We start from the raw sequence: 23,417 nt of genomic DNA, 5'->3' as shown, positions 1-23,417 counted from the left end.
AGGCTCCATTCCAGGACCCTGGGATCATGACCTGAGCCGAAGGCAGACGCTTAACAATTGAGCCAGCCAGGCGCCCCTAGGAATATATTTTTTAAAATAAATTATATGGTCATATAGTTTCATAAGTTAAAAAACAGCTGTTCTAGGTGATGGAGACAGCAGTGAAATAGAAATAGCAATAGGAAAGGTAATAGCTACTGGCATTTATTGGTATATAATAATCTCCTTCCCACACTTGCCCTCTCAACTAGTTCCCCTCCCCCTAGAGGCCAGTACTCTTTCTTGTGCATCCTATCAGAGATACTTTATGCCTGATAAGCAAATATATAGATCTATCATAGATATCTCTCTCTTTAATAAGTGGTACCTTTACAAACCTTTACAAACATACAAACTGTTCTGTACCTTGCTTTAGTCACTTTTAAATATATTGGAGAGCTTACTTTTTCTTCAATAATACATTGAGAATTTACTTATTCTCTGTAATTGCTTCATAGTATCCCATTTAATGGGATACAGTCCCTATACTAATTCTTTTTTTTTTTTTTAAGATTTTATTATTTCTTAGCACGGGAGAGGAGAGGGAGAAGCAGATTCCCCTCTGAGCAGAGAGCCCCGTGCGGGGCTTGATCGCAGGACCCTGAGATCATGACCTGAGCTGAAGGCAGCTGCTTAACTTAGTATCTTTATATTTTTAAATTCCTAGGGTGATTCTGCCCCAGAAGAAGGAGGAGGTTGGACCTTTGTAAAATGGAATGTGATACCAAAAAAGCATATCTAATTTTAGAACAAAAGAGCAGCTCTTTCTACCCATGGGTCCTGTCCCTGTGCTTTAATAAAAACACCTTTTTGCACTGAAAAAAGAAAATGCAAGAAATAAAACAAAAGAATGTAGGCTAACTATAGGGTTCAGAAAGGCAGCATGCTGCGGTTTATGTAGAAGTATGCCCGCGGCTGCTTTAATCTGCATATCCAGATTACTGCTGGCTCCAGCATCTTCCCCTCTCATGATAGTATGGGATAGCCAAGCATTGCAAGATGAACACATTAGTCTTTCAGGTACTGATTAAGGAATGCAGTAGAGGTCATGGTAATCAGAATTTGGTATGTCACCAAGGGAATGGGTGTGTGAAATACAGGAAGACTGCATAGCACTTAACCTGTTGTCACTCTGGGTTAGGCTGAGTCACGTAGGAAATGTAACTGCTTGGGAGTAACTTAAAACATACCAAAACATTGAAGGCTTATTCTGTTCTAGCTTCTGTGCTAGGTGAAGATAAGTAATAAAAAAACAAATTACAGTATGGGGCACCTGGGTGGCTAAGCGTCTGCCTTCAGCTCAGGTCACGATCTCAGGATTCTGGGAGCGAGCCCCACATCGGGCTCCCTGCTCAGAGGGAGACTGCTTCTCTCTCTCCCTCTGCCTGCCGCTCCCCCTGCTTGTGGTCTCTCTCTGTCAAATAAATAAATAAAATCTTAAAAAAAAAATCATCGTAGTAATAACTACCAACACTTATTGGGCACTGAGTATATACCAGGTGTTATGCTGAGAGTTTTACAAGTATTCTCTCACTGAATCGTAATCGTAGGCACTGTGGGGACTATTACATTCCCATTTAACAGTTGAGAAAAATGAGTTTCATAGATGTTGAGTAAGTTGCCAAAGATTGCACATGTATCTACTTCGTAGGGTTGCTTGAAGTTTAACATAGTACTTAGAACAGTGCCTGCTACATAATAAATGCTCAACAATATTAGTTGCTATTATTATTACTACTGAAGTACAGAGGAAATACCAGTAATCCTTTGCCTAGGGCATACCTCACAGAAGAAAACTATAAGTAGAGTTTTTCTTGGGAAAGACATATTCCAGGTAGAAGAAATAGTAGTAAAGGGGTTGGTAAAGGGCCTGATTCAGCTACTGTTTAGGGTGCTTGGTGGTAAATGGTAGAAGAGGATGCGAAATGAAAGAAGGCTTTATGGGGTGGGGGTGGGGCAGAGAGCTATTGAGCTATTTTGAAAGGATGGGCTTAACTCATTTTAGGAGACGGGGTTGGCAACATTTCTGGCAAAGGTATAACACTTCAAATGGCATAGAAGCAGTGTTGCAGTTATCTACTGTTGTGATGTAAACTGCCCCAAAATTAAGTGATTTAAAACAATTACTATTTTATTTGCCCACTGTTCTGTGAGTCACATATTTGGGCTAGGCCTAGCTAGGTAATTCTGGTCTCACTGGGGGTCACTCATGTGGCTGCAATCATTTGATGGTGCCACTGGGGCCAAATAGTCTAAGGTGGCGTCTCTGACATGGTTGTCTTTGATGATGACTGTTGGTTGGGCTTCTTCACATGGCAGAGAAAGAATTGCAAGAGAACAGCAGAAGCTGCAAGGGTTCTTGAGGCCTAGGCATGGAAGTCACACAGTGTCGCTCCACCACATTCTGTCAGGCAAAACAGTCACAAAGCCAGCCTAGATGCAATGGGAGGAAAAGGACACTGCCTCTTGATGTGAAAGGACATGCAAAGAATTTGTGGCCCTCCCCCACTCCCCCAAATCTTCCACAAATGGAAAAGGGCAGAATGAGTTTAGGATGTGTAGCCTCTTCTTTGGCCTTTCCCTTACTCTAAGTAGCATTACCTCCGACGTTAATTATACATGATACTTTAATCACCTTTATTATCTGACCCTGAACTCTGTTTCTCCTAGAGTAAAGACAAAATATAAATTAAAATGAAAAGCAGAAAAATTTGGGGCACCTGGGTGGCTCAGTCGTGAAGCGTCTGCGTTCGGCTCAGGTCATGGTCCTGGGGTCCTGGAATCGAGTCCCGCATCGGGCTCCCTGCTCCGCGGAAAGCCTGCTTCTCCCTCTCACACTCCCCCTGCTTATGTTCCCTCTCTCACTGTGTTTCTATCTGTCAAATAAATAAATAAAATCTTAAAAAAAACCTGAAAAGCTTTACCAAGAATTAACTGAATTTTGAAAACTGAATTATAAAACAGTTTTTAGAAAGAAAATGTAGTTTTTAATATTTTCATGAACTTCAACTTGATTAACAGTGGTGTGGAGAATTTCTCAGGGTTCCTGACTTTATAATAGAACAGGATTATGTGTTATTAACACATCATTTATTAGTATTTGATTAAATACCTTGGTGTTAAAATTTTTTAAGCATGTCAATGTTCGACCATATAAAATCTTTTTTATTTTTTTGAAGATTTTGTCTTAGAGAGGGGAGAGTACAAGTTGGGGAGGGGCAGAGTGGGAGAGAGAATCTCAAGCAGATCCCCCGCCAAGCGTGGAGCCCAATGTGGGGCTTACAACCCTGGGATCATGACCTGAGCCGAAATCAAGAGTTGGATGCTTAACTGATTGAGCCACCCAGGCACCTCTAAAATCTTTTTTTTTTTAAGTTTATTTATTTTTTTAGTAGTCTCTACACCCAGTGTTGGGCTTGAGTTTATGACCCTGAGATCAAGTTACGTATACTTCTGACTGAGCCAGTCAGGTGCTCCAGCAACCATATAAAATCTTGACCATAGTATTACTTTCCTAGGTTATTTATTTATCCCAGTTGTTTTATATTCTGTACAAGTTAACATCTACAACCACCTACCTTCACCTACCTTTTAGAATGATCTAGATCCTGAATTAGATTCTGAATTAATGATGTTTTTACTTCTTTATTCAATTAACTTTTATCAGTACTCAGCAGATACAAATGTGATTTCCTCTGAGTTATCTCAGTTCTGTGGTTTGCTATTTAATTCTGCCTTCCATTCTGAAAGAGTTCTTAGCCTTTGTTCATTAATCATAGGAAACAGTTGTGCAACATGCCTTGACATTAACTTGAATATCTAAAATTAGTCCTGCTACAATCAGTGGTTGGGAACAAGGTTTCAGTAGTTGGTGGCATGTGTTAAGTAGATATTGCAAGCTTGGAAGGAACTCCCTAGAAATAAGTAAGTGATTTGCATTGTGTGTGTATGTGCATGTACCTGTATATATATGCAATTGAAGTTCCATTTGTATTAAGCAGATGAATTACATCTGTTACGACAAATGCATCATAAGCATCTACACTTATGCACTGTGCTGTTGAATTTTTTCAGAAGAAAAATATATTTAAAAACTTGGTATGCTAGAAGGGGTTTTTCTGCATGTTTGTTTTGTGATTCTCATTTTTTTTAAAGGAATATATATACTATATTTCAAGTAAATGGCTTTTTTTTTCCTTTTCAGAATTTATAGAAACTTATTCACAAAAAATGACATCCTGGTTGTATGAATGTCTTTGTGAAGCTGAACTTGCACAGTATTATCCTCATTTTACTGCCCTTGGCCTTCAAAAAATAGATGAATTAGCCAAGGTTACAATGAAGGACTACTCCAAATTGGGAGTACATGACATGAACGACCGCAAACGTCTCTTCCAACTTATCAAAATCATTAAAATTATGCAGGAAGAAGATAAAGCAGTCAGTAGCCCAGAGCATCCTCTTCAGACAAACAGCCTGTGCAGTAAACCTCAGGAAGCCAGATCTGGCCCTCGCAGGCAACTGCATTTTGATTCTCCTGCTCACAACAAGGACAGAATTACCAACAACAATGGGTTTGAGATGTGCAGTTTATCAGATTTTTCTGCTAATGACCAGAAATCTAGTTACCTAAAAGTGCTGGAGCACATGCTGCCGGATGATCTCCAGTCCCCTACAAAAACAAGAATTCTGAGTGCTGCAGCTGCTGGTTCCTATGTGCAAACAGAAACTAACACTTCACTCTTTTCATCAAATCACTTTTCTCCACTACTGGGGGATTATGATATTCCCATTATTCAAAGAGTCTCTTATGTTTCAGGGTATAACTATGGAATCCCTCAATCTTGTATCAGGTAATTATTTTTATCTTTTTTGGGGTGTAGGGTAACATCAGGCAAGGGCAAGCCTCTCCATGACTGAGAGCAACTACCCTTATTTACAGAAAATTATAGTGAACAGCTTCTACAACAATAATAGAAGTACCTTGATGGGGGAAAGTTCATGAGGAATTGGGACTTTCCAGATGGGAGAAAGATGATATTGTTCACGTATGTCAAACAGCTGTTACTTGCCAGGATCTGCTATTATTCCGTTAGCAGACCTATTTCTATTATTTATTATAGTGTAACATGATACATCTAATGCATCCTTGAAGGTAAAACAGTTAACTGGCCTTCTGCAATGGAAAAAGTGTGTGTGTGTGTGTGGGTGTGTGTGTGTGTTCGTTCCACAGGATTTTTTTTAAGGCTATCAAATTCACTTCAACCAGGAGACCTAAAGCTTAGTTAAAAACAAAGAGCATGTAGCTGAATTAAGTAGGTCTTTCGTGCAATTAGGTAACCTGCACACACTGGAATGTGGTCCTGATTTTGAGTGTTTTCTTCATTTCTAGCCCTGCAAGAACATATGATTTTGGTGATTGCAAAAGAGTAAGACACTTTTGATATAGTTTAGACTTTGATAGGGTGATAATAAGTTATTTTCACCTAGTGCTTTAACATAAATGTTGAAATAAGGTCACTAAGAGCTGAAATATTGAATAATCCCTAATACCAGCATTGGTATAATAGAAAACATGTTCTTTTAAAAGTAACATATATTTGTTTGGTTATTTTTAAAAGTTATACATGGTGAATTATGGAAAAACAAAATACATTTTTTTTTTAAGATTTTATTTATTTATTTGACAGAGAGAGGTAGCAAGAGCAGGAACACAAGCAGGGGGAGTGGGAGAGGGAGAGCACGCTTCCCGCTGAGTAAGGAGCCTGATGTGGGATTCGATCCCAGGATCCTGGGATCATGACCTGAGCCCAAGGCAGATGCCCAACGACTGAGCCACCCAGGCACCCCTCAAAATGGTACATTTTTAAAAGTCTGCTGTAGGTTAAAAAAACAAAACAAAACATGGTGGGGCACCTGGTGGCTCAGTCAGTTAAGTGTCCGACTTTTGATTTCAGCTCAGGTCATGATTTTAGGGTTGTGAGATTAAGCCCTGTGTTGGGCTCTGCACTAGGCATGGAGCCTGCTTAAGATTCTCTCTCTCCCTCTCCCCCCTCCCCCCCTTAAAAAAAACATGCTTTAAAAGTCTGAAGTAGTCCTTTATGGTCTATATTAGAACTATTCTGTGTATAGAACTATATTAGAAATTTTATTTGCTCCTTTTTACTAATTTAAATCCTGGCAAAAAGTAATTTTCCAGCCAGTTGGAGGTCTCAGAAAATTGAAATTGATATGAAACAGTTACATAGCGAAATATCCTGTGTAAAATCTATTACAAAGGCTTTTTAGCGGCTATTAATCAAATTCTAAAGTGTAAAGGAAGGGAATAATTTCTCTTGTCTAAGACATTCTTAGTATATGGACCAAAGGCATTGATCCTGGTAGACTACTTACAAGAATCCTATGTTACTTAGGTTAAGAGGAATTTCTTTTCTTTTTTTTTTTTTAAGATTTTATTTATTTGTTTGACAGAGACAAAGTGAGAGAGGGAACACAAGCAGGGGGAGTGGGAGAGGGAGAAGCAGGCCTCCCGCGGTGCAGGGAGCCCGATGCAGGGCTCGATCCCAGGACCCCGGGATCATGACCTGAGTCGAAGTCAGACACTTAAGGACTGAGACACCCAGGTACCCCAAGAGGAATTTCTATACAGGTAAATGGTCCGTTATTAGAGATATGCATGTATACCCTCATTAGGCTCAGTAAGTAAACCTGATGAATTTTGTATCCCTAGCTCAAGGAATATTTCATTAAATAGTCTAGCTGTTAAGGTTGATAAGTTCACTGAAGTCAGAGCCAGAAAAGAAATGCATCTTAATAGAAGGGTGATAGTGGTGGGCAGCACCAGTGATAAAATTGTCCTGGGAAGAAGAAATGTAGGATTATGTTCTAACAAACACATATCAGGTGGACAAAAAGAGGAAGTAAGAAAGTAAGACAAAGGGAGGGGCAGAATATACTTAGGAGGAAAAGTACATTGAAACCTACCACCTAATAATTCAAGGTATTTCGTAAACCCAGGTAGGATAAAAAAAAAAAAAATTAGATTAAATGGTCAAGAAAACAGTAAATGGGGGCACCTGGGTGACTCAGTCAGTTAAATGTCTGCCTTCAGCTTGGGTTGTGATCCCAGGGTCCTGGGATCAAGCCCCACGTCGGGCTCCCTGCTCGATGGGGAGTTTGCTTCTCCCTCTCCCCCTTGCTTGTGCTCTCTCTCTCTCTCTAATAAATAGAATCTTTAAAAAAAAAAAAGAGAGAGAGAGAGAAAACAGTAAATGTGTAAGAATAATTGGATTGAGAGGAAGTAAAAGACATGGGTTTAGGTTTTTTTTTTTTTTTTAAAGATTTTATTTATTTATTTGACAGAGAGAGACACAGTGAGAGAAGGAACACAAGCAGGGGGAGTAGGAGAGGGAGAAGCAGGCTTCCTGCTGAGCAGGAAGCCCGATGCGGGGCTCGATCCCAGGACCCCAGGATCATGACCCAAGCCAAAGGCAGACGCTTTAACGACTGAGCCAGCCAGGCGCCCCTGGGTTTAGGCCCTTTAAAGGCCTTGGAGGGGTGGTCCCAACATACTGTGTTTGATTTTGAGGATTAACCAGCCTGATTTGGGGGGACATATAGAAAGAACATCCACCATTAGAAGTTTTTGGAAGACCACATCTGGAAGCCAAACACGCAAGTCTTAGAGCTAGAGCAACTCTTAGGGTTTTGGGTTTTTTTGTTTGTTGTTGGCAAGACAAAGGATGGACTGGATTAGGGATAGAGATAGAAGTAATCAGGATTTAGTTAATAAAAGAACTTTCTAGGGGCGCCTAGGTGGCTCAGGTCATGATCTCAGGGTCCTGGGATCAAGCGCCTCATCAGGCTCTCTGCTCCACGGGAAGCCTGCTACTCCCTCTTCCACTCCCCCTGCTGGTATTCCCTCTCTCGCTGTGTCTCTTTCTGTCAAATAAAATCTTAAAAATAATAATAAAAGAACTTTCTATATACCTAATATGTGTAAAGTTACATATTAAAGTGTTGATACTGAGAAAATTTTATGTATAATATGCGTAAGGTGTGTATATATGTTAAGTGTAATGTATATATAAAATAACAAAATGTGCTGATACTTTGACCTCTTAAGTAGCCTTATCCTATTATTAAAAATTAAAGCCCACTTATAAATATGTATCAGACAGAACACCTCAGAGAAAGAGAATCCTTGGACTGAGATGGAGAAAATCAGAGTTTGTGTTCGAAAACGCCCTTTGGGCATGAGGGAGGTACGTCGTGGAGAAATTAATATTATTACCGTACAAGACAAAGAAACTCTTCTTGTTCATGAGAAGAAAGAAGCAGTTGACCTTACACAATATATTCTGCAGGTATGATGCTTTCCTTTTGTGTTTGGAACTAATATTATCAAGTGTGTTGATTTTTTGCTTTTATTTGAATGGCAGCATACAAATTCAAAAATTCAGTTTCTTTGGGTATTGGCATTCATTCCTGATATAAATCATTAATACCCTGGGCCTTCATTTAAAAATATATAGTGCAGTTGGGGAAACAATAACGTAATTTCTGCACTCTAGGGCAATAGAATTGCATCATACCTTCACTTAACACATTTTACATGAATGTAATTATACGTCTTTGGCAAAAATGGGGACTGAGGGGATAAAAAGAATGTAGTGAATTGGTGGTAGATAGGACTAGTCACTGAGTGCATGACCCAGAGTGACTGAGAGATGATCCCATAGCCTCAGTTCTTGCTTGTCTCTCACAGTGTGAACTTATTCTTCTGAGTGTGAGTCTGGAGTTTAATAATGGAGGATATGTTTTCGAGCAGCAAAGTTCCAGATTGCCACTCAACTGCTTATTTTGATTCTCAGCTGTCTTTGGGCTTAGATATAACTTGGTGGAAATTGGGCTCTTGAGCCGGCTGCTTTGTATAGGGTAGCTTATAGTGAGTAAATGTAACCCAAGAATATGATTTCACTTTTACATCTAACATATAAGGATTTAAATAAAATACTAGTAACATAGACACATAAGAAAATGTTCACTCCCTGCCAGAAAGATCACAAAAAGTCCAAGGAGAAAGGGTTTGGTATTGAAAGGAACTTTTTTCAAGCAGATAGATACCCTTGCAATAACTCTTCAGTCTCCTATGGAAGCAGCAGGCCCACAGATGGAAGATACCATAATTTAGGTACTCTTAAAATTATGAAGCAATTGTAAATAATCTAAAACAGAGGATAATCCACCAGATGCTAAAATTTGGGAATTCAGGTCTCTCTTAATCTGAGTCTGCCTCCTTAAACATTCATATTATATTCATACTGTTCTCTCTCTTGCTCTCTTGCCTCAAAACCCAGTGACTGGTAGAGAGAAAAAAAAGTGGTGAGTAATCTTTTGTGCTAGCATTTCACTTTAATCAGCTGAGATTTTACTCTCCTGGAATAAATATGTTAACACTGAAGTCAAATTGTTAACACTTTCCCCCTCTTTTATACGTGCATTGTTCAACTTATTCTTGGTTATCAATATTGGGTTTCACAGCAACATTCAAAGTAATCCACTGATTCTTTCTATGGGCACTAAATTACTAGGCCACTGTATAAACAACCCAATCACTTTAATGGCCTTATTGACTGCTGATCAATGCACAGTCTATTAGGTCTAGGTGGGAGGTATTTATTTTGAAGATGGCCTAAATGCCAATTAGTTATAATGTTATCTAGTTCCATGTCTACTTATAACCATAGCAATAGCCCTGTCCAGTCACCATCTACCCAAGAAGTTCTTAATGATGCTTCTGTCACAGTAATTCCCTCAAGGAAGCATTGTCTTATCTTTTGTATTTTTCCATTATCCCAAAACATAATAACCTTACTTCTTTGTCATTACCATTGGTCAATACTTATTGAACACCCATGGTTTTCATAGCACTTTCTCTGCAGTTTGAACTTTGGACCTTTGTTCTCATAGGTCAAAGTCCTTAGCTATCAATGCCATAATACAAGTGCTGAGAGGGCTTTTCCCCCTTTTCTTTCCTTAAGTGGAAAGAAGAAAAGGGAGGTTCATAGCAAACCTAGAAAATAAATATTGATCCTAGATTCTTTGGGCTTTAATTTTTAAACTTATTCAAAAATTCAAACACCAGGTTTATGTATCCATTTAATTAAATATCCTATCCTTTCAAATCTTCTTTTGTTACTTAGTATATATACGGTCATACACATGCAGTGCGCTTTCCTACTTACCATTAAATTTTGTATCAGTATGTGAAAGGACAAGGAAACGAATTTGTATATATTTCATTCCAGCTTTTTTTTTTTTAAGATTTTATTTATTTATGTGACAGAGAGAGACACAGCGAGAGAAGGGAACACAAGCAGGGAGAGTGGGAGAGGGAGAAGCAGGCTTCCCACTGAACAGGGAGCCTGATGCGGGGCTCGATCCCAGGAGCCTGGGATCACAACCTGAGCCCAAGGCAGACGCCCAACAACTGAGCCACCCAGGTACCCCTCATTCCAGCTTCTTAAATAAAGAAATATGTGTAGAAAAAAGAGATGGTACTGAAATATATCAAAAAGTCAATAGTGGCTATCTCTGGGGTAGTAAGATTTATAGATAAATTTGATTTTCTTCTCTATTGTTTTCTATGTTTTTAAATTTTTCTATAATCAGCTTGTTACTTTTATATGAAAAGTAAAAACTTTTGAGTAAGATGGATTCACCTATTTCAAAATCAAAACATACAGAAGCGTATGCAGTGGGGTGCCTGGATGGCTCAGTCGGTTAAGCCTCTGCCTTCGGCTCAGGTCATGATCCCAGGGTCCTGGAATTGAGCCCCATAGCGGTCTCCCTGCTCAGCCTCAGTGGGGAGCCTGCTTCTCCCTCTCCCTCTGCCTGCCACTCCCTCTGCTTGTGCTCTCTCTGTCAAATAAGTAAAATATTTAAAAAAAAAAAAAGGTATGCAGCGAAAAGCATCCTGCTAATCATATTTCCTTCTTGAAGGCAGCCACAATTACCTGTTCTAAGTCTATCTTTCCAGAGATATTTTATAAATACATATTATTTTTATAATATGAAAAAACTTATTTAAAAATAAATTATGGAACTCTGATCATTACAAGGCTAAAGTGAGTATTAATACAACCTAATTGATAAAGTATGATTAAATGAAATACACATTATGCAAAGGACTTTATGGAATATATATATAGATATCTATCTAGATATCTAAATATATATGTATATATATTTACATATAAATATATATGTAATGCTAGCATTTATTATATTTATGTAATATATATGTTAAATGTAATCTTGCATGTTCACATATCTTTCATTAAGGATATTTACAGAAGTACTGGGAAAATCAGTACCTAAATCCTATTGGAAGGAAAGATACTAATGCCTTTAATCAATAAGTGTTTTCTAAGGTGTTTACTCAAGAGCTAAAGTTATTCACATGCACTTATAGAAGTAGAGAAAGAATAGCCATATACTCAATGAAGTAAAAGAAAATTTTTAAAAATTCCCACATTTACTTGTGTTCATTTTCTTCCTTATTTTCCTGAGAAATGCTAAAAAAAATATTAGAAATATATTTTACTTCTTATTGCCATTTTCAAGTTTATTCAAAAATATAATGAACCCCTATGTACCTACCACCCAAATTCAATAGTTAGAAACATTTTATTGTTCTTAAAATCGTATCACATATTTCATACCACTAAAAGCTCACAGATCTCTTTATTGTGCTCCACAGATTCATTATTTTCTAGCTTTTGGTAATATTTTCTAACTGGTAAATTCAACTTTGTGGCCCCAATTTCTGCTAAGATGACCTAACAAACTGCTATTCTAATGTAACGTAATGGTACACAAAACAGAATCAAACCTGGGTAGAATGACCCATGTAATAAATTGGCCCAAATTCACTTTGCTGGATTTTCCCTTAACTGGATATTTAGAGCAGGCCCAAGAGGTAGCAGAAGAAAGGACCTTATGTCTCATTAATTATATATGGACTGCCATTATTATGCTACAGTCAGGCTTGAAATTAGAATTTTTACTCAGAGATAGCTGGGCTGCCAATAGCCTCTAAGTTATGCAAATGATTATGTCTGCTAAATTAATGCTTTCCAGACACAGTTTAATAGGGTCTTCTGTCCTTTTCCAGATTACATGATTTTTCATTTGGGGATCATCTTGGACTACTTTCTCTCCCCAGCAAGTAATATCCAGGCAGTTGCCAAATTTTTCATGCATCCATCCATCTCTTTATTTGCTTTGTCATCATCGAATTTAGACCTAACTTCTTAACTCACCACTGGATTACCAGTGTTCCTGTTCTTAGTCCATTCACAGTGTGAAGCCAGTTTAATCTTCCAGTAAAATGGCTCACATCATCCCTTTCCTTTGCAAGGTTTTTTATTGTCTTCCCACTCTTTGCTAAATTAAATATAAACATTCCATCCTTAAGGCTAGTGTCCCAGTACCCATGCAACATAGTCCTAACTCATTATTCTAGCCTTCTCTTTCACCTTTCTACCTACCAAGATCCTATGTTTTAACCACACTGAATCTTCTCTGTTCCCTAAATGTTCCTTGTGCTTTCCTGATTTGACTGTTGCCCATGTTTTCCCTGTGGCTGGAGTATCTTCCCTGCCTCCATCTCTAACTCTTAAATTCCTCTTCTTCCCCCTCAGCCCTTTCTGTGTACAGTCTTTTTCATAATGTCTTTCCCAATCAGAAGGCATATGTTTTTCCTTTGAATTCCACATATACTTTATCTGTCAGATTTTTTTCTAGCTTAGAATCATTTGTATACTTATCTGGATTCACATCTTTAGGTGGTGGGGTGGGGTAATAGTAGGGTAATATCTATATCTTTGGGCCCTTTGAAGTGTCTACTGCAATTATGGTAACATGTTACCAACGGAGCAATAAATGTTCATGGGATTAAAAGCTCAGCTATGGGGGCACATGGGTGGTTCCGTTGATTTAACAAGCGTCTGTGTTCAGCTTAGGTCATGATCTCTGGGTCCTGGGTTTGAGCCCCATGTTGGGCTCCCAGCTCAGTGGGGAATCTGCTTCTCCCTCTGTCCCCTACCCCCAGCTTGTGCGCTGTCTCTCAAATAAATAAAATCTTTTAAAAAGGAAAGAAAAGCTTAGCTGTGTAACCTATGAAATGGAAGTCTTCCTCTAGAATTCCCCCATATTTCAAATACGCTGGCCCTAGCTGGGCTATGAAGATAATCCCTAGAGAATTCATTTCTCCTGGACCTAAGGAGGATTGGCTCACTCTTGTACTCATCAGTTTACTTCACTTAAGAAAGAACAAAAATTGTGTGCTTTAGTTTTTATATTATAAAAACATCTACAGAGATCTCAAGTAGAAGAAGGCCCTGTCATTTGATAGTTATTGATTGCTTATTTATCTCTAAGTTTGTCATAGTCAGTTACTTAGTTAAAAAACATACTAGCACCTTTAGTATGTGTTAACTAGAATAGTGGTGAAGAAAATCCAGAAAATGTCTCTTCTATAAAAATCACATTTCTTTTTCAGCATGTTTTTTATTTTGATGAAGTCTTTGGTGAAGCATGCACCAATCGGGATGTATACATGAAGACTACTCACCCACTCATTCAGCATATTTTCAATGGGTATGATAGTAATTATTTGCTTCTCTTGCTTCATACTGTTTTCCATAACAAATTTCTTTATAAATATCATTTGTTTTTCAGTTTTTGAATTAGACATGAATTTGTGTTTTACTCTGATGAATTTAGACTCTTCTAAAGAGTGCATTGTCCCTATAGGATTCACCAAGCATTCAGAAATTTTCAGCAAAAATATGTTGTCAACAATATAATTTCATCAAAGTTCTCAGAATAAAAAGGTTTAAATGGTTATAGTTTGAACTTTCGATAATAGGAATTATGTATTCTGTCTATAGCTCAATTACTTTTTTCCTTGGAGTGGGATAGGATAAGAGACTATCATCTGTTTTTCATAGATGTATTTTTTAAATTTTGAAATAATTATTCACACTTAATAAACATTAAATGGGACCAAAAAGGCACTAAGGACTTCTGTTGTTTATTCGAAATATAGGCACGTATAGATAGAAAATGCCAAACAGCCTACTAGTATCACTGATTCCAAAGTAGTTTGACTTTTTAAAAATAATTTTTATAACTTTAAAAATATTGAGGTATGGGGCACCTGGGTGGCTCAGTCGTTAAAGCGTCTGCCTTTGGCTCAGGTCATTATCCCAGGGTCCTGGGATTGAGCCCCGTATTGAGCTCCCTGCTCCACGGGAAGCCTGCTTCTCCCTCTCCTGCTCCCCCTGCTTGTGTTCCTGCTCTCGCTGTCTCTCTCTGTCAAATAAATAAATAAAATATTTGAAAAATATATTGAGGTATAATTCACATACAATTAGATGCACAGATCTTAAGAAGTATTCAGGTTTGATGAGTTTTGGTAGTTGTCTATATCCAGGTAACCAATACCTCGAACAAGATAGTAGACCATTCCCATCACCCCAGAGAGTTCTCTTGTTGTCCCCTTTTAGTAAATCTCCACTTCCACCCTCAGACTTATATAATCACTGACCTGCTTTCCGTCACTATAGATTAGTTTTGCCTGTTCTAGATTGTCACAGAAATAGAATCATTCCCACATAGGTTCTTTTATGCTTGGCTTAGCATAATGTTTTTTGATATTAGTACATGTTGCATGTATCCATAGTTTTTATTGCTGAGTAATATTCCTTTCTGTGAAAATACCACAATTTATCCATTCTCCTATTGATGGACATTTAGGTTGTTTCCAGTTTGGGACTATTGTGAATAAAGCTGTATAAACATTCTTGTACAAGTTTTTTTTTTGGACATGTTTTCATTTATCTTGGGTGAAACTTAGAAGGGGAATTGCGGAGTCATAGGATAGGTACATGTTTATAAGAAAGTGTCAAACAGTGTTCCATACACCCATTTTCTATTCCCAACAGCGATGTATGTATGTGAATCGCATTTCTTTCTTTCTCTTTTCTTTTTTTTTTAAGATTTATTTATTTATTTGAGAGAGCATGTGCATGTGTGGCAGGGAGGGGCAGGGGTGCCCTGTGAATTGCATTTCTACATCCTCACCATATTTGGTATTGTCAGTCTTTTTTATTTTAGCCAATCTAATGGGTATGGAACTTGATCTCATTGTGGTTTGAATTTGAATTTCCCGAATGCCTAATGATATTGAGAATCTTTTCATTTGCTCATTGGTCATTCAGATAACTTCATTTGTCCAGTCTTTTTGTTTTCTTTTTATTGTTGTTTATTGTTTTGTAGACATCATTAAAATTTTTTTTTATTCTGAGCAGGCTGAAAAAGTGAAATATCTTTCAGGTTCAATTTCTTATATGCCAAATCTAGGGAATACTTTTTAAGAGAGCAAGTTTCTAAAGTTAGAATTTGGATTTAGAACAAATAAAAGGTGCAGGGGCACCTGGGTGTTTCAGTCAGTTGAGCTTCAGGCTCTTGATTTTGGCTTAGGTCATGATCTCAGGGTTGTGAGATTGAGCTCCCTGTGAGAGTCTGCTTGAGATTCTCTTCCTCCCCCTCCCCACCTGCAGCCCCCCCCCCCCGCTTGTGCTTGCATGCACATGCGTGCTCTCTCTCTCTTTAAAATAGATAAATCTTTAAAAAAGAGGAACAAGTTAAATGCATCCATTCTGCAAAGGGTAATAGATTTTTCATACGCATATTTGTTGTTGTTTTTCAGAAAGCTCATCATTAAAATATTCAGAAGATGGGGCCGCTGGGTGGCTCAATTTGGTTAAGCTTCCAACTCTTGATTTCTGCTCAGGTCATGATCTCACAATTGTGAGATCAAGTACCGCATTCGGCTCTGCGCTGGGTATGGAGCCTGCTTGGGATTCTCATTCTCCCTCTCCCTCTCCCCCACTTGCATTTTCTTTCTTTCTCTCAAAAAAAAAAAAAAAAGTTCAGAAGATAGGGTAGATAATTATTTAGTCTCATTCTGCTAAATCTTCTTTAGTGTGTTCACATTTTCCTCCTTTAATCCTTTTCCTCACTGTGCCTTTGCCAGTGTGTTCAAGTGCCTACACAGCAGGAGCCTGGATTCAAAAGACAAGGAGTAACTGGTCTCCGCTCAAGCAGCTTAAATCTGATTAAATTAAATCTCTTCTCACACTTCCATGGTTCCTTTGCTGTTGTGCTATTACTCGTTCTTTGGTTTCTTTCTGGCTTCAGGCTCCTTTCTTCATGTTCATCTCTCTGCCCACCGCCAGTATCCCCCTACCTCTCTGTCTATACATAGACGTTTCTTCTTGGTGCCGGTAGCTACTTTTATCATTAACTCATGTGATTCCTGTTCAAGAGTCAATACTATTTAACATTATGGTCACTTTCTAGCTGTACTATATAGTTGGGCCTCTGGTACGCAGATAACCTTGGCCTCTGGCTCCTCTGAAAACATGTGATTGGCAGATTAGTCTCCCAACTCTTATTCTGCAGTTCTTCACACTCATGCCCACGCACACACCCACCCACATGCAAGAATAGTGATTCTCACTTAGAATCACGATGTCAGAGTTAGAAGGGATCTTAAAAATCAAGTAACCCATTAATTTATTAATGAAAGTGAAAACAGACCCTTAAAAAAAGCCCTTTTGTGAGTTCTTCCTCAAATATTTTTCTTATACTGATTTTACCTCTGTCTAAACTTAATATTTATAAGAGTAGTCTGTACCACCCTGTTCATCATATGGTCTTCCATTACTTCTTGTATTTATTTTAATTCTCTATTACTTCTTTCATCAAACTTACCTTTAGGATTAAGGCAGAATCGTCTTCTTCAGAATTCTCTAGAGCGTGGGGTCCTTGTCTTATGGTATAACCAGTTCCATTAAAAAAAATTCTATTAAAAAACTCATGTACTGGGCCGTCTGGGTGGCTCAGTCGTTAAGTGTCCGCCTTTGGCTCAGGTCATGATCCCAGAGTCCTGGGATCAAGCACCGCATCGGGCTCCCTGTTCGGTGGGAAGCCTGCTTCTCCCTCTCCCACTCCACCTGCTTGTGTTCCCTCTCTTGCTGTGTCTCTCTGTGTCAAATAAATAAATAAAATCTTTAAGAAAAAAAACTCATGTACTGCTTTGAGAATGTTTGTTCTTCTTCCTATGTTTTTATAGTATAAAGCCCTCTTCGGGATGCCTGGGGTGGCTCAGTTGGTTAAGCGGCTGCCTTCGGCTCAGGTCATGATCCCAGGGTCCTGGGATTGAGTCCCACATCAGGCTCCTTGCTCAGCAGGGCGCCTGCTTCTCCCTCCCTCTCCCTCTGCTTGTGCTCTCTCTGTCAAATAAATAAAAATCTTAAAAAAAAAAAAATATATATATATATATAAAGCCCTCCTCTCCTTAAAGGATTGTATACTTATAGCTGAATTTTACCAGCTATGAACAGGGTTCTGTTTCTATCTGACTTTTGTCATGAAAAATCTATGTGTAGATTAGCATTTCTCTTCGTATGTATGTTATACGAATGACTTTTTTCCCTAGAGGCAATGCCACTTGCTTCGCATATGGACAGACAGGTGCTGGGAAGACCTACACCATGATAGGAACTCATCAGAACCCAGGACTCTATGCTCTGGCTGCCAAAGATATATTCAGCCAACTAGAAATATCCCAGCCAAGAAGGCACCTCTTCGTGTGGATCAGCTTCTATGAAATCTACTGTGGACAACTTTATGACCTCTTAAATAGAAGAAAAAGGTACTGATTATGAGTGGGAAACTATATTTGTGGATCATTGTTTTAGGCCAGAGTCTGAAAGAATCACTGAATCATGGGATTTGATGTGAGGCCTTGTTATATTAGTGCCTTTTTGTGAAATTAGTCTCCTGAGTCAGGAATTTTTTTTTTTTAAAAGAGACTATGTTTTTCTTTCTCTCTCTCTCTCTTTTTTAAGATTTTATTTATTTGACAGAGAGAGATAGTGAGAGCAAGAACACAAGCAGGGGGAGTGGGAGCGGGAGAAGCAGGCTTCCTGCTGAGCAGGGAGCCCGACGTGGGGCTTGATCCCAGGACCCTGGGACCATGACCTGAACTGAAGGCAGACGCTTAACAACTGAGCCACCCAGGTGCCCCAGATGAATATTTTTTTAACTGCCAGTTCAAAAACTAAAAAATAAAAATAAAGTGCTAGTTCAGCTAGAGAAAAATGGAAATTAGCCTTCCATTAGTTTTTTGGGTTTTTCTGTTTTTTTTTTTAGTAATCAATATCCTAAGGTTTATTAAAAGACTATCCCTTTTGGTCTATGAAAAAGGTCATGGGCGCCTGGGTGGCTCAGTTGGTTAAGCGACTGCCTTCGGCTCAGGTCATGATCCTGGAGTCCCGGGATCGAGTCCCGCATCAAGTTCCCCGCTCAGCAGGGAGTCTGCTTCTCCCTCTGACCCTCCCCCCTCTCATGCTCTCTCTCTCATTCTCTCTCTCAAATAAATAAATAAAATCTTTAAAAAAAGAAAAAGGTCATGATTTCAGGAAGTGAGGATATCAACATGTACTTAAATCCCTTCCTATTCTTTTGACCTATTATTACACTGGAAGAACTATAAATAATGTTTCCTGCTTTCACTTATTTTTTTTCCCCCTCAATCTTAGGGTAAACTTAATGGTAGTTTTCTGAAATCGGTAAAAAAATCTCTTCTTCACAGTAGACTTTTTGTTCTGTAACTCTTAAACTGTTGCCCTTGCAACATAATACAGTAATTTAGAAATGGATTCAGTCAACTGACTTTAAATCCCTATTGTATTTTTCTGGTGTAAAGTTTTGTTTAGGTTGAAACAGATGACTTTAATTGAGCAGGAAGCAATGAAGTTGTGAAGGTGCCAACTGGGAGAATAAGGAGAGATGGAATAGGGGAGGTGGATGGATAAAAGGGTGTCATAACAGAATTAACCAGACCTGTGACGTGTTGGGAGCAGCCACATCAAGTGGAGAGAGTTGAGGCTAAGCATAGTGGAAGGCTGGGGAAGCCAAATCGGTGACAGAAACTAGCCTCCAGCAAAGGAATCCTAGCCCCTACAGAGCTGTCCAAAAGGATGTGCACATTCCACATGCTCCAGGCAAGCACCGGAATGGGGGGTGGGGGTAGAAGAGCAGCTCCAGTTCAGTAGGGAGAGCATTACAGCACAGGCCCCCATGGGAGAGGGGCACTAGGGTAATGAGTCGTGAAACTGGAGAAGACAGCAGCTAGGCTTGGGCAGACCACCATCTGTGGACTATTCCAAAGAAAAGGGGACCTTCAGGTATGGCACAATTCAGAGAATGTACAGGTATTCAGAGTTCATTCCTGACATAGCAACTGCCAAGTAAAGGAGGGTTCTGCTTTGGGTTTGCTTTGGAGAAGAGTTGCTTTTCTTTTTTACCCTCTCTGTTGGTTTTGAAGCCTCAAGTTAGCTCAATCACAGCTTCTCTTTCAAGCCCCCACACTCTTTTTTAGGAGCCCTTTCCAGTCAGAATATAGCCAGGCATTGGGATGCTAGAGCATCTGGCTCTGGGGCTCCCAAACAGACCAGGTTCAACTACTAGCCACTGAAAAATCCAAAGTCAGAAAAATGAGTGGTGGTGAAACAAGAAAGGAATTTATTTCAGTGAGGCCAGCGCTGGGAAGATATTTCAAGACATTTCATTTCATAACATTTGAAAGACTGCCTCCAACATGCCAAAAATACTACTTCTTGGGAGTTTTTTGTTGTTGTTTTGGGGTTTCCTTTTTAAAGATTTTATTTATTTGAGAAAGAGTGCGAGAGAGCCTGAGCAAGGGGAGGGGCAGAGGGAGAAGCAGATTCCCCGCTGAGCAGGGAGCCCAATGCCAGGCTCCATCCCAGGATCCTGAGATTAGGACCTGAGCCAACTGGCAGACACTTAACCGAGACCCCACCCCCCACCCCAGCCGCCCCTCTCCCTTTTTTACTTCTAGGTTTATGTAAAGAAAACAGGGGACAAAGGTTGGTGGGTACACGTAGGTGGGTGGTGAAGGTCAAGTTGATCTTGTCAGTCATGGGTGGGGTCTTGCTGGCTCTGGGCTGTCCTTATTGCTTGAGGGGGTAGTGAGGGTAGTTCGGGTTCCCTTATGGGGATGCTTTGCCTGCAGGGTCTTTGTTTAAAGAACAATTGGCAGGAGAATAAAAGCTCTTGTGTGTGTGTGTGTGTGTGTGTGTGTGTGTGTGTGTGTCTGTCTGTCTGTCTGTCTGTCTGTCTAGAATAAAAGCTCTTGGGGGTGTGTGTGTGTGTCTAGAATAAAAGCTCTTGTGGGGTGTGTGTGTGTGTGTCTGTCTAGAATAAAAGCTCTTGTGGGGGGTGTGTGTGTGTGTCTGTCTAGAATAAAAGCTCTTGTGGGGTGTGTGTGTGTGTGTATCTGTCTGTCTGTCTCCGTCCATCCAGTTTGGGTGAAGGGACAGTCAGGATATCTAGTCAGCTATTTGTGAGTGCGGTTCTTTAATGAGTTACTCAGATATATTGCCCTTTATATTTGCATTCTTGAATTGCAGTCAAGGGGATGGGATATGCTAACTCCTGGCTTTGAACCTTCTTTTTAGGGCTCACTAGGAAGACCCACACTTCCTCCACAAGTGTCTTGGGCTGTGGGTGTTTTCTTTTTGTTTTTATATCTCTGGTTAATTGGCTAATATCTCTTTTGCCTATCTTCCTGGGACCCCTGAAATGTCCTAATCTCCTGATGGCACCCTTTCTTTTTGTTTAGAGCTGTTATGCTTTATCTTAAAAGTAATAGTAAGACTTTGACAAAGGTGAACAGAAACATATATGCTCAGTCCACCTCCCTTTTTAAATCTATTTATTTGACAGAGAAGAGAGCACAAGCAGGGGGAACAGCAGGGAGAGGGAGAAGCAGGCTCCCGCTGAGCAGAGAGCCTGACATGGGGCTCAATCCCAGGACCCTGGGATCATGACCTGAGCTGAAGGCAGATGCTTAACCAACTGAGCCACCCAGCCTCCCCCTCAGTCCTCCTCTTAAGCTAGAAACCAAAGCTTATGGATCTTCAAATTAACTTTTTTTTTTAAAGATCTAATTGGCTTTACTAAGCAATTCATGAATTGGGCATCATTCCATCTAGGAAGTAGAGGGGAGGTCCAAGGAACTGTACAAAATGGAAGATTTTTATAGAAAGGAGGGTGGAGAGAGAAAGTAGCAAAAGAAAAGAAAAGATTGTTCCAGGCAAGATCACCTTCCTTTGTGGGGAAGGGCAGGGGGTCTTATTAGGTCGATTACCTCAATTTCCTTTGGAGGGGTAGAGAGGGCCCATGTGACAGATTACCTCACTGGTGTTTATCAGAAATTTCTGATTGATGGGTTTAAGAAACATTTCTGGGGGAGGTTGAAACTGCAATTATGTTAGGTATGAAGTCCCGAATTAACTCTTAAAAGTAGAGGTTAGATTGTTTTTATACCCTTGCATAAAAAGTGATAGAAATATACTTCTTGCTTATAAGATTTAAAAATCTAGCAGTACATTTTGGGCTGTCCATTAGGAACTTTTCTGGGGTGAGCTCAGCGTGTAGGGCCTGGGAAAGTATGCTCAGGAATGACATGAGGGCTCTGAAAGCTAGATCCTTCTTTTATTCCAGAAGCCTGACTGTTCTAATAGTTGTTTCCTGATAGGTCACAGGGATTGGTGAAGCTATTTTCCTCCAATCCTTATGTTAAAATTTGGAAACTTGAGGTGAAACATAATCTAAGAAAAAAAAGTTTTTAGAGGTACCTGGGTGGCTCAGCTGGTTAAGTGTCTGACTCTTGGTTTCTGCTCAGGTTATGATCTCAGGGTCATGGAAGTGACCCCCAAGTCAGCCTCTTCACTCAGCAGGGAGTCTGCTTGTCCCTCTCCCTCTGCTCTTCCTCCCATCTCCCCCAATAAATAAATTAATTAATTAAATCTTTTGTAAAAAAAGAAATTTTTTTGAGAAAATCTTTCCTTTTTTGGCTGTAAAGTGGAATTCCGTTCTTAACCTAAATCACTATCTTATTAAGGGAAAAAAATAATCTTAGAGTCTCTAATAGATTTAATATGTGCACCTTGATGTGTCTGGGGTTTCATCTGGTTTAATTGACCATAACCTTACACATAGGCCTGAGAAATTCAGTTACGGCACCAAATCTTCCTTCCTCCCTTGGAAGATATATCAAGACACCTTATGTTGGAAATAAAGTAGAACCCCACTTACGCTGGCTTAAGTTATTTAGCGAAGTCATTGGCTCATATAACTAGAAAGCCTAGAAGAGAATCAGGCCTTAGGGTCTGTTTAGGAGCTCAGGGATGTTATAAGGACCAATTTCTTTGCTCAGCTCTGCCTTCTATGATGTTAGCTTCCAAAACTCGCTCTCTAGTGGATACAGAATGGCTGCCACTGCTCCCAGGGCCACATATACTTTCACTTCCAGAAAGAAAGAGTACCAGCATCTCACTCCTAGGCACTTAACAACCAGAGACTAGGACTTTATTTTGCTTGGACCAGCAGAGATCCCATATCCAGTCCTGAACCAATCACTGAAGCCACGAATATACCATCCACTGATTGGCATAGGTCTGGATCATATGTTCCTTCTTTTAATTATAGCCAAAGGTGCTGACTTGTTTACAACAGTCAAGGACCATCTCTGAAGCCCAGGGCTGGGGTCAGGAGTTGTGGGAGTGGGCGGTAAGGATACATATCAATCTCACTCAAATAACAGAACTGCTACTTAAGAGGGGAATGATGGAATGGTTTCTGGGGAGGCAAGAACAAAGTCCATTATATAGCAGGTCTGCCATACCACCCGTGTTCTTGTATCTGCAGGCTCTTTGCAAGAGAAGATAGCAAGCACGTGGTACAGATAGTGGGACTGCAAGAACTTCAGGTGGATAGTGTGGAGCTCCTCTTAGAGGTAACTCTTCTTTCTTTACTACCTCCCCTCCCCCCCAACCCCACAGCAGCCTAAGTACAGAGAAAGAATTCATTTTGCTATCTAGCAAATATAATGGACTCAGATGTAGCCAAAGGGCCATGACAAGCATGCCACTTCAACGTTTGTAAAATGTGAGTCCTCTAAGAGGATAGCCCCCTTCTCTACAGGGTTGTTGTCTCAGTGCCATGGAGCATGTGGGAGAACCTAATGCATGAGAGGGATACTCTTGTGCTAGTTTCACAGGCTGCCAGTGTATATATTTCTATGGTAGTAGGAAAAGCTGCTGGAGAAAAATATCCTTACTTTAAGTAAAAATTTGAAGAGGTAAGGGGTGCCTGACTGGCTCAGTCAGTAGAGCGTGTGGCTCTTGATCTCAGGGTTGTGAGTTTGAGCC

At 39.6% G+C, this 23,417-nt stretch overlaps 1 protein-coding gene across 1 annotated transcript in view; it reads left to right on the top strand.

Moving 5' to 3' along the window:
• The first annotated feature begins 4,269 nt into the window (after positions 1–4,269).
• KIF24 (kinesin family member 24) overlaps positions 4,270–23,417 on the top strand; it is a 49,290-nt gene continuing 30,142 nt past the window's right edge. The window contains exons 1-5 of the mRNA XM_028115109.2: positions 4,270–4,892; positions 8,216–8,405; positions 13,607–13,704; positions 17,615–17,830; positions 22,915–23,002. Coding sequence (XP_027970910.2) covers positions 4,270–4,892; positions 8,216–8,405; positions 13,607–13,704; positions 17,615–17,830; positions 22,915–23,002 — 1,215 coding nt within the window. The remainder of the gene's footprint in view (positions 4,893–8,215; positions 8,406–13,606; positions 13,705–17,614; positions 17,831–22,914; positions 23,003–23,417) is intronic.

The sequence above is a fragment of the Eumetopias jubatus genome, unplaced genomic scaffold, assembly GCF_037043125.1.
Source record: "Eumetopias jubatus isolate StellerSeaLion01/CBP00866 unplaced genomic scaffold, mEumJub1_p1.0 scaffold_15, whole genome shotgun sequence".
Lineage (NCBI taxonomy): Eukaryota > Metazoa > Chordata > Mammalia > Carnivora > Otariidae > Eumetopias > Eumetopias jubatus.
The sequence above is the reverse complement of the archived record's forward strand: the minus strand, read 5'-3'. Positions and strand labels throughout refer to the sequence as shown.